Source organism: Leopardus geoffroyi, chromosome D3 (assembly GCF_018350155.1).
Source record: "Leopardus geoffroyi isolate Oge1 chromosome D3, O.geoffroyi_Oge1_pat1.0, whole genome shotgun sequence".
Classification (NCBI taxonomy): Eukaryota; Metazoa; Chordata; class Mammalia; order Carnivora; family Felidae; genus Leopardus; species Leopardus geoffroyi.
In genome coordinates, this window is record NC_059339.1 from 43,243,901 (window position 1) to 43,255,570 (window position 11,670).

At 43.6% G+C, this 11,670-nt stretch overlaps 1 protein-coding gene across 1 annotated transcript in view; it reads left to right on the plus strand.

Moving 5' to 3' along the window:
* Positions 1-11,670, plus strand: part of COLEC12 (collectin subfamily member 12) — a 197,189-nt gene that overhangs the window by 13,001 nt on the left and 172,518 nt on the right. Inside the window, exon 2 of the mRNA XM_045457892.1 lies at positions 7,172-7,222. Within this exon, the coding sequence (XP_045313848.1) occupies positions 7,172-7,222 (51 nt within the window). The remainder of the gene's footprint in view (positions 1-7,171; positions 7,223-11,670) is intronic.

Genomic DNA, 11,670 nt, shown 5'->3' on the forward strand with positions numbered 1-11,670 from the left:
AATATTGGATCCACTGAATTGATTTTTTTTTTTTTTTTGGCTTTGCTCTTTTCTATTTATTTGTTTCCCTTCCTTCCCAACCTCTGGAATATTTCAGCTGTATTTTCCAACTCTTCTATTAAATTTTTGCTTTTGTGATCATACTTTTAAAAAAATGTTTATTTATTCATTTATTTATTTATTTATTTAGAGAGAGAGAGAGCGTATGAGCAGGGAAGGACAGAGAGAGAGGGGGAGAGAGAGAATCCCAATCGGGCTCAGTGTAGTCAGTACAGAGTCTGATATGGGGCTCAATCTCATGAACCAGGAGATCATGACCTGAGCCAGAATCAAGAGTCAGACACTTAACCAACTGAGCCACCCAGGTGCCCCTTTATGATCATACTTTTAATTTCCAAGAGCTTTTTCTTTTTCTCTTATGGTTCATTTTTTAAATTATGCCATCCTGTTCTAATTTTATGGATATGTTATCTTCTCTTATCTCTCTAAGGATATTGGTAGAAATTTTTTATGAAATTTTTTTCGTCTCATATCATATGTCTTTCCTCCAAATTTCTTTATCTGGTTTCCTTTTTTTTTTAAATATTTATTTATTTTGAGAGAGAAAGAATGCATGTGCATGAGCAGGGGAGGGACAGAGAGAGGGAGAGAGAGAGAATCCCAAGCAAGCTTCGTGCTGTTAGTGCAGAGCCCGACATGGGGCTCGAACTCACGAACCACGAGATCATGACCCTAGCTGAAATCAGACACTTAACCAACTGAGCCACCCAGGCACCCCTATCTGGTTTCTTTATGTTCATATATATATATTTTTTTCATATTAGAGGCTGTGTCAGATGTCTGGGTCTTATCAGTAGGAACAGACTATGGTAAAGGTTGATTAGAACCTCTTTGTTTTGGTGGGTTTGTGAACTGTGACTGTCACTCTAGGCTGAACTGGCTGAGCTGTTCCACTGGGGACCACCCAGAATCAGAATCATTCGTTTATTTTTCTCTTAACTGGTCAGATTTCCCAGGAAAAGCCTTCCAGTCTTTGACCTAGAGGGCACAGTCTGGCTGACTGGGAGAGGAGGACCACGTGTCTGGACATTCAGTGTGCAAACGTTCACCTTTTCTCTGAGTCCCTTGCAGTCCCCTCATCTCAGCTGTTCCTGGTGTCTTCTAAGCAAGATACCTTTTGTTTCTGACTTCTCTGAAAAATAAACTTAGGTCTTCTGCTGTAGTCAGGGAGGGACAGTCACTTCCCTTGGCAGGGGACTTGGGAAGTCCAGCTGCTCCCCGCCCCCCCCCCCGCCCCGCCCCACTGCCCCATGTACCACACAAACCATTTAAAGTGTACAAGTCAGTGGGTTTTTTTGGATTTTTTTGTTTTGTTTTGTGTATTCACAGGTTTTGCAACCATCATTACAATCAATTTTAGAACACTTTTGTCACCCAAGAAAGAAACCCCATACCCATTAGCTGTCATTCCCCATTTTCCCCTAAAACTTCTAGCCATAAGCAACCTTTAATCTGCTTTCCAACTCTGAATTTGTTTAACGTAGACATTTCATTTCATATACATGGAGTTGTACAACATGCAGTCTTTCGTGACTGGTTTCTGTCACTTAGCATGATGTGTTCAGGGTCCATTCATATTGTAACACATGCCAGCGCATCATTCCTTTTTAGGGCTGAATAATACTCTATTGTGTGGCTCTACCCTAATTTCTCCGTTCATCATTTTGTGCACATTCAGGGTGTTTCCACTTTTTCCTGTTATGACTAATACTGCTACAAACATTTGCGTACAAGTTTTTGTGTGGACATGTGTTGTCATTTCTCTTGCATGTATGCCTAGAAGTGAAGTGGCCTAACCCTTAGAAGAAGTGCCAGACCATTTTCCAAAGTGGCTGTACCATTTTACGTGTCCACTGGTAGCATATGAGAGTTCTGATTTCTGCACATCCTTGCCAACATTTGCCATTTGTCTTTTTGGTTATAGGCAACTGCTTCTTAAATATATGTTCATCCAGTCCTCCTATTTTAGCCTTACATTGATTCTCCCTCAAGAGTGACCTGTGTCCCAAATTCCTCAGCCTTTTCAGCATTCTGTGGTATAAAGCATTGCACCTTAGCTTTTCTGCTAGCACAGGGTTCAGTTTCTTGGGACTGTGGTGTCCTCATGGTGTAGAACTCGAGCCCTCCTCCCCCCACTGCTGCCAGATTCTGGGTCTTAGTGTTGGTCTGACTCCTCACAAACGGTGAGACCTGGGGTCAAGTTGTGTAACTCCTCTGAGCCTTAGTTTTCTCATCTGTAAAACAGAGAAACATAATGAGTAGGAAGTATCTGACATATGGAAGATATTAACTAAATATTAGTTCTTTTATCTTCCCCAAATGTGGTGAATATTTAAAAAGAGTAAGATTCAATCTCTTTTCTTTAGGAATTCATCAACTGGTAGTAGAGATAGACACATATATAACTCTAATCTGCTGAGTTTCAACAACTATTGAGTACCTATAAGGTGCCATAAATGTGCTGGTTGCTGAGGGTACATACAATGCAACAAGTTTCCTATTTTCAAATGGCTTTCTATCTGGTGGCCTGAAAACTAGCAACTGAAACGTGGGATAGACGGAGGAAAGTGCTGTCGCACTGACCTAAAGAGAGTGTAAGGAATGGAGAGGTATATTCTAACTGTAGGGTGTCACACACTTGGTCCTTAAGTTGATTGGAACATCTTCACTTGAACCCATGGTACCCTGAAATAGCAGGACTCAAAGCTGTCAATCATCAACAGAATTCTCTTCAGTGTTCTCTATCATGAAACCTCTGGCGAGTGTGGCTCTGTGCCACATACCAAGGAAAGTAAAGAAAACAAATAAAAATCACTTTTTGAAACAGGCAAACTGAAGACCGGGTAGCCCATAGGTATTGAAACAAACATGCGGAAATACAGCTGTGGAAGCCTAAAAGCATGTGCCTATAGATATAAGTCTCACATTGTTTTAAACTTGTTTTGTTATTTTGTTATGTTAAGGTTATGTCCTCTCTGCAGACAAACTGCTGTTACAAGCAGGGATCAGGTTAGGGCCATGCCAGAACTTAGAGGCCTTTCATCTTAGCCAAATCCTTGCTTGCATAGGGGTGCAACAGATGTGTGGCTTAGGTGGTGTCAGAGACAGATTCTGGAAAGTGGCAAGTTGCTGAGGTGACTGGATATTCTCTAGGGAGAATATCCTTATTTAAGAACACCACTTTTGGGGGCCCTCGGTACTGTAAAGATAATCTACAATGCACTTCCCTTGGGTCTACAGAGCGTGAGGAAAAGTTTTGAGAATAGAATGCAACGTTGCACATCATGTCAGGCTTATTTATCTTCCTCAAACCTGTGTGTCTGCCACTGTGGGCTGAATTGTAGTCTTTTCCCCTCTAAAATCTTCAGGTATTGCTTTCTCTTTCTGTCTCTCAAAATAAATAAAAAAAAAAAAGAGGGGTGCCTGGGTGGCTCAGTGGATTAAGCATCTGACTCTTGATTTTGGCTCAGGTCATGGTCTCAAGGTTCGTGGGATAGAGCTCCTGTCAGGCTCTGTGCTGACAGCATGGAGCCTGCTTGGGATTCTCTCTCTTTCTCTCTCTCTCTCTCTCTCTCTCTCTCTCTCTCTCTCTCTCTCTCTCTCCGCCCCTCCTCCCCCCCCCCACTCTGCCCCTCCCCAGCTCATGCTCTCTCTCTCTCTTTCTCTCAAAAGAAATAAACTTAAAAAATAAAGCATTTAGGCATTAAGAACACTTGACCTTGTCCTCTCTCCTGGGGCTCGTGTAGCCTGATGTGGGTTGCCCACGCAGCCACAGAGCCATCAGCCCTGGCCTTTTTCTCTTTTTCCATCCCCTAAATGCCTGGCTCTACCACTAGCTTGAATGGGCTGTTTGTTGGCTGCACAGCTGGGGAAACATGGCAGAGGGCTCTGGGGGCCAGCCAACTATGCAAATGAACAACAGATAAGTGTTACCTGACTGACTTCACCTGGCTTTTAAGGATACGAGAAGAGGATTCTAAGATCAACTGTTGAAAACACGAGTAAAACAAAGTTAAGTTCTTTTTCCTCTTTCATAAGGGTTCAAAAACCCTTGTGAATCGCCAAGAAAGGAACATACTATACAGTGTTTCCAAAATTCTCTTTTTTCCTCCAAAGAAAAAACGTTGAGAAGACTCATTTAAGATGCCTCTCTATGAGACCTTCCCGGATCATCCACATGAGATGTGATCTATGGTACTTGACGTGTACCCCTTAGGTCTCATGATTTTCTGTCTAGTTGTAGAGTTGGATGAGATAGTTGTTTGTATTCTTTTAGTAGCCGCTGTTAAGAGGTCCTGATCTTTTTGGAATGAGGCTTAAGACAAGAAGCAGGAGATCCTCCTTGAGCCCTATTAGGGGTCACCTGGAAGGCCTTTGTTTTCTCGAACCCCTAATAGGTTTGAGTATGTTAATTTGGAGACAGAGCTGAACTGTTTTAGTAACAAAAATATGAGACATTTGAAGTTCCCAGGGAAATTTCAGGAAGGAGACAAGAGTTAGTCAGACTAAATGCTGCATGGGAAAAAGATCAGAGAGGAAAAAGAAAACAAACAAACAAACTAATGGTAGGCTTGCTGAAAAGAAGCTTTGGGAGGAGAACAGAAATGTCTAACGGGAAATTGTGAGCTGTTTGCTATCAGAGGTACAGCATAAACCGCTCTTTTGTTTCCACTGTGTGATCCTCAGTGATGCCTCCTTGCTTCACAATGTCTGAGGAGTCTGTGAGTAGACTCCTCAGATGTGGCCTGGTGGAGGAGGGGCTAGAACTGGCAGGGGAAGCTGACATCTAGGTGACACCATTACCTGTCTTCATGCCTCATCAACCCCATTAGGCTATAAGCATATGTTTATTGAGTGAATAAATAAGTAAATGAATGAATGGATTTATTTATCTGCAGAAGCAGTAGATAAGGATTTCTCTTTAACTGAGACTAGACCAAGCCTTTCAGCCATTAATATGATAGGATTACTTAGTAAAGCTGGCCCAGAGGAGCTTAATAGGTATTTGTGAAACTAACCAGTCACCGAGTGACTGAGAAAGGTGCTGTTCTCTTGGTTGTAAGCATGTTCTTCCATGTAGAAAGAACTAAAGCTTTAATCTTTTTTTAAAACAAATGTTAATGTTTATTTTTGAGAGAGAGAAGGAGAGAGATTGTGAGCGGGGGAGGGGCAGAGAGAGAGGGAGGCATAGAATCCAAAGCAGGCTCCAGGCTCCAAGCTGTCAGCACAGAGCCCAGTGCTCGAACCCGTGAACCATGAGATCTTGACCTGAGCCAAAGTTGGATGCTTAACCAACTGAGCCACGCAGGCACCCCTAAAGCTTCAATCTTTGACATAAGAAGACTGCTTTAATTATGAAGACCTGGCCTTCTGCATTCCAAGCAAGATTTCTTTCCTGTTCTCTGAATAAGGAAACAATGGTAAAATAAAGATACACACTTCTCCATTCTCTGCTGGAAGTAATTGCTCTCTCACTGGTGTTTTCATAGCACTTCACAACAAACTAGTGCTCTGAGGCCACCACATTGTATTACAGATACCATGCCTCTTGGGTTTTTCTATAACAGTTCAAGGTTCAGATACATCCAGGTCCTGCATTCCATTTGGGGCCTGAAAAAAATGATCTCAGAGGCTTTGTTTTCCCCCTCCTTGACTCTCTTTCTTGAAAACTTGTCAGCTTCTTCAGGGAAGGGACTATGTTCACTCATTTCTGAAGCCCCACTGCCTGGCAATCTCTGGTCCACAGTAAGTGCCAAATAAATGCTTTTGAACTGAACTGCATAATGGAGATTACTGAATGCTGGTGCAATAATGGTGACCAGCTCAAGAATAATTGGTTAGGGCTCCCTGGAAAGGCCTCATCTTGACACTTTACTTGTTGTCAGAAGTATCCTTTAAGTGCACAAGAAACTAGACCCACACCTGGCAGAACTGTAAAGTAGGTTCTTTGTCAGTGTGATAAGGAATCACATCACATCTGTCTTGGGGGTCTGGATTTAGATCTTTTGGTAGAAAGCTTGGCTGACCTATCTCTTTTGTTCCAGAGGGGCCCTACATTTAGGAATTCCCATAGCAAGTCTGTCTTTTGAAATGTATTTACTGGAAAACCATCTGTTGGTCCTGGTTATCCAATGGAAAGGGAGTGGGAAGGGTTTGTTTGTCACTGCAGGAGCCATGCTGGGCTCCTGAGATGTCACATTTAGTGAAACACAGGACCCCAGAGCCTGGCATCTGAGAGGAAGGGCTTAAGACTCAGTTATGTGATGATAACATAACCCTTTGGACAGCTGGTTATTCAGTCATCATTCAACAAAATTCATTTAGCCCCTGCTTTGTGGCATGCACCATTCTAGGCATAGGTGATTCGTTCGTGAAACAAAACAGAAAAAGTTTCTGCTCACAGGATGCAAGATGACACACACACACATAAATGAGGAGGATGTCAGAGAGTAATATTAAAGTAGGGTGGTGTGACAGGGAGTGTCTGGGTTGTGGTCTGGAAAGGCATCTCAAAGGTGTCACTCTTCAGCTGAGACCTGGATTAGTAGGAGTCTCATCAAGAGCAGAAGAAAGAGCATTCCAGCCAGAGGGAACAGCCAGTGCAGGAACCCCATAGCTTTTCTTAGAAAGTGTGGCATGTTTTCTGGGAGCAGAAGGACACGTGTTGTGGGCAAAGGGGAGGGTGGAGCAGGTGGGGGAGGGTGGAGAAGATGGGGGAGGGTGGAGCTGGTGAGGGAGGGTGGAGAGGTGGGGGAGGGTGGAGCTGGTGGGGGAGGGTGGAGAGGTGGGGGAAGGTGGAGCTGGTGGGGGAGGGTGGAGAGGTGGGGGAGGGTGGAGCTGGTGGGGGAGGGTGGAGAGGTGGGGGAGGTTGGAGAGGTGGGGGGAGGTGGAGCTGGTGGGGGAGGGTGGAGAGGTGGGGGAAGGTGGAGCTGGTGAGGGAGGGTGGAGAGGTGGGGGAGGGTGGAGCAGGTGGGGGAGGGTGGAGAGGTGGGGGAGGGTGGAGCAGGTGGGGGAGGGTGGAGCTGGTGGGGTCCCAGCAGCTGCATTCCAGGTTGGCCCTGTGCATCTGGGCCTTGCCAGGGTTAACACTGTGCCTTTGCTTTTCCTGCAGACGACTTTGCAGAGGAGGAGGAGGTGCAGTCCTTCGGTTACAAGCGGTTTGGTGAGTGCCGACCAAGCTCTTCTTCTCTGTGCTTGATACGAGATACGGTGATAGCGCCATTGCTGGACCTTTAACACACATGGATGTGTGTGGTTCCGAGGCCCAGGTTTGACTGGAAGTTTTGAGTTTCCCTGTAACAGGTGGACGATTTCTCCTAACACCAAGGGTAATGGTAATGGAGCAGAAGCCGTGCCTAGGCACGGAAAGTGATGGGATGCTCACAGGGTTCGCTGAATATAAACCAGTCAGCTTAATAGGCAAAACTTGATGAAACAGGTAAATCTGTGACAGGACAGGAGCAAAAATACACGTGATTTCTCTATGTTGATATTGAGAAAACATCTCTGCCTCTTTTCCTCAGGGCTCCTTTTTCATAACCTAGTGTATAGTGAGAAGGCGGCTTTCTCCAGTCACCCAGCCAGACACAAGTGCCCTGTGGTGGCTGGATAGCAGCCCCCAGGGGTATCCACATCCTGATCCCTGGAACTTGAATGTTACCTTGTCTGGCAATAGTTGCTTTGCAGATGTGATTAAGTTAAAGATCTTGAGATGGGGAGATTATCCCGGGTTATCTAGGTGGGCTCTAAATGCAATCAAAGTGTCCTTATGAGAAGGAGGGAGAGGGATATTTGACGACTGACAGGAGAAGGTGGTGTGCTCTGAAGGTGGAGGAAGGGGCCACGAGCCAAGGAATACAGGTGGTCACTAGGAGCTGAAAAAGGCAAGGAAATGGATTTTCTGGTCAGAGCCTCTGGAGGGAGCAGGGCTCTGCCAACATCTTGATTCCAGCCAACTGGAGTGGATTTCACACTTCTGGCCTCTCAAACTGTGAGAGAGGAGATTTGTGTTGTTTTAAGCCACCACGTTTGTGGAAATCTATTACAGCAGCCGTAGGGAACCAAAACACGCTCCTCTGCCTCCCAGACTGCCGCACACAGTGCTCGTCTCTCTTTGACCATGCTTCTCATGCTCTGCAATTTGGTTTTGAACTGGCAGTGAACACTTAAAGTTCTGAAGACTGTTCAGAGGAGCTGGGGTTTTTCTGTCCAGGGTGTTTCTGTGCCTTGGCAAGAGGAAATGAAGAAGGATAGAGGAGAAAATAATGAGTGTGTGTGCGTGTGTGTGTGTGTGTGTGTTGGTGGGGCAGGGAGAATGGGAGAGAGAGAATGTGAAAGAGAATGAATCTACTTCCTGTTGACTAAAAAAAAAAAAAAAAAAAGTCTCCTGGCTGGATTTTGATTAAAGTTAACAGTCCCCAGCTGCTCTGGCTCCCTCATTGCTTTACATTTTTCCTTCTGGATATACACTTCTACATTTCTTTCTGTGAAAAAGTCGGGCTTTATGATGGGAATGCACTGGCATCAAGCCGATGGCCACTCCATTCGTACATTGGCAGGGATGCTCAGTACTTTCTCCCCTCCTCCACACTGCTGTTCTTTGCCCATTACATGTTTCGGGATTGGTGCCCTGTGTTGTTCTGCACTGCCATGGTGGGTTCACTGAAGGTGGTAGCAGGAGCAAAGATGAACCCAGGAATTATAAAGGAAAGAAAAACAAAACAAAAATGAAAAGGTAGAAATAAAGAGGAATATCAAACTTGTAAAAATAAGGCAAAATCAATGTTGACCTGCCTATTTTGGAAATCAATAGATTTCAGATCTTTCTTTGGACGTTAGTAGAAATAAGAAGAGCCATGAGAAAATGTTTCCTTTAAAAAGAGTGACCTTGAGAGAAATTTTTTTAAAATTTCATGACTATGTAACTAGCTATGTAACTAGCTAGATGGATGGGGATTTGGTGAAAAACACGCAAAAATGATAAGTTGCTGAAATATTTAATTTGTGGTGGTTACATTATGTGTGGAAATCATAGACTGATGACTCAGAGGAGGCATGGTAAAAACTTACCAATATTGGCGATCATGAGCAGAGAGGCGTGGCAAGAGTTTTAGCAAGTGGTCTGAGTGGGGTAACATATAGGGTCTGTTGTGATTTATGCAAATCACAACTTGAATTTAGACCACACATGAACCAGGGATTTGTTATTCACAGGGCAAAGGAGCCACTCACTGTTCTAACAATTGTTATTTGGTGGCTTGTTTGCAAAGTTATTTGTATACAGTTATTCAGAAACATTTGCTACATGAAATCGTAGCAGTTTACATAATATTTTGCTTTTTTAAATGCAGTACAAAATTATAATAAAGTGCAAAATGGGTGATCTTTTCTGGTAATCTAGCGTGGCATGATATTAGGACAACCAGCCTTTGTCTATTTGGGGATTCATTATTGCATTTTGGTTTTAAGTAGGTCTTCTGTTTTTCTTCAGTTGCTCTTTTTTTTTTTTTAATGTTTTATTTATTTTTGAAAGAGAGAGAGAGAACGAGTGGGGGAGGGGCTGGCAGAGTGGGGGGACAGAGGATCTGATGCAGGCTCTACGCTGAGAGTAGCGAGCCTGATGCGGGGCTCAAACTCATGAATCAGGAGATGATGACCTCAGCCGAAGTCAGATGCTCAACCAACTGAGCCACCCAGGCACCCCACTTCAGCCTCTTTTTATGTCACACTTGTTAGCCCCTTTCCCAAAGTTCTGGACAGGTGTCTGGGGAAGAGGCAGAGTTAAATCTCATAGGTTTGCCATGCATTTGCTTCTCTAACAGAGGCTTCAATGAGGAGAAACTTCGAAAGGTTAATGAAGTAAGCATATACAAGTTTTAATCAGGTTCTCAGGGTCAGCATTTCTTGGACTCAGTATGCAGAGCTAATTAATTTGGGATATAACTATAGTTACAGTTTGGCAGAGTTCACTCTCTGAAACATGAGGCACCTGTATGTTAAATTTTTACTTTCTAGAGATAGAGTATGATCTATACTATAATGATATCTTTCTACATATTTCTCAGTTACTGTTTTCTTCAAAATATCACGTGGCACTAGTATTCTTTATTGTAGTCAGCAGAAAAGGAAGGAGAATTACTTCATATTATAAGGGATAAATATAAATTTATAAATTTTGGAACTTGTGATAAATTGATCCAAGAATGTCTCCTGAAACCTTCCGATTAGTCATATGATCAACATGAATGCATCCCAGGTTTTGTTTTCTTAAATTTTTCTTCATGAAAATGATGTGGAGTAGAAGGAATGAAGAATGTCTTTTCTTCATTGAATGAAGGGCTAAGTGTATCAGAATTCCATAGGAGAAGGGGAGAAGTGTGGGAAGAGGGGTGAATTCCAGAACATGTGTAGAAATGATCATAGCAAATCCAGCTCACATTTGTGTATCACATTTATCTTTCTAAAGGACTTAACATATTTTTCCTTCACGACAAATCCATGAGGACAGCAGGCCAGGTGTCATCTTTCCTGTTTGATGGCTGCTTTTCATCTTTCCTGAGACATTGTGGGGGCAGTGGTTAGGTGTATGGGCACTGGAACCAGGTGTGTGAGTTTACTCACCAGCTGTGTGACCTCGGGTTCGTTAGTGTCCAAAATTGTGAAGTCTGTTTCCTCACTTATGAAGTTTGGATCATAATAGGCCAACTGCATGAAGTTGTGGAATTAGATATGATGCTGGGTTAGCACAGTGCCTTGCACACTGTGAGCATCCCATAAGTGTTGACCCTTATTCTAATATTAGGTTCCTTCTTGGAACCTAATATTAGGCCCTGTGGCTTGAACATAGTGCCTAGGATTTAGTAGACCTCTGGAACCTTCTGATTTCTAGCAACCTCATGAATTCTTGTTCTATCATATCTCTTGCTTTACTGCTAAAAACTAGGACAGGTGAGAAGATCTGGGGACAGCAGTCCTGTGCCCCAGCACCCTGGTGGGTGGTGTGTGCATCTCATGGTGAACATCATACTGGATGTCGCGGGCCCTCCCTCTAGAGCCTGCTTTGCTCCTTTGTGTGCTGGGGCAGAAGGGAGTCTAGACCAACTTTGTTTCCTTGGTTGCTTTGGGTTCTCTTGAGTTATCTTTGGGATATGATCTGGTATAATAATAGGATGTCCAAAGCTGGAATGGTAGAGGAGCAAGAGATACGTGGTTCCGTCCGTGAAAATCATGGGTAGATTTAAGGGTTGCAAGTGACCAACTGGGAGTGGCTGGAAACATTCGTTTTTTTTGTATTTGACAAAGCTCTGACAAAATTGCTTCCTCTGGGCTCAGCTATGAGGAGCATTAATAGCTATGAAGAGAAAAAGATCTGAAAAATTGCAAACTGTGAAAGAGTAACAGAAAGTTAAAGAAGCATTCTCTGTGGAGTAGAATTCTAGTCGTTTGTAAAAACGAAGTGAGGAAGTTCTGAGAGAACTATTTAAGGGATACAGTCCCAGAAAGGGTATCAGATGCCTTTTCCTAAGTATGTTCCGGGAAGTGTGCCCTTGAATAGTTTTGTTCGCCTACAACTTCACAGGCCCCCCTGTATTTAAAGTTTCAAACATGCTG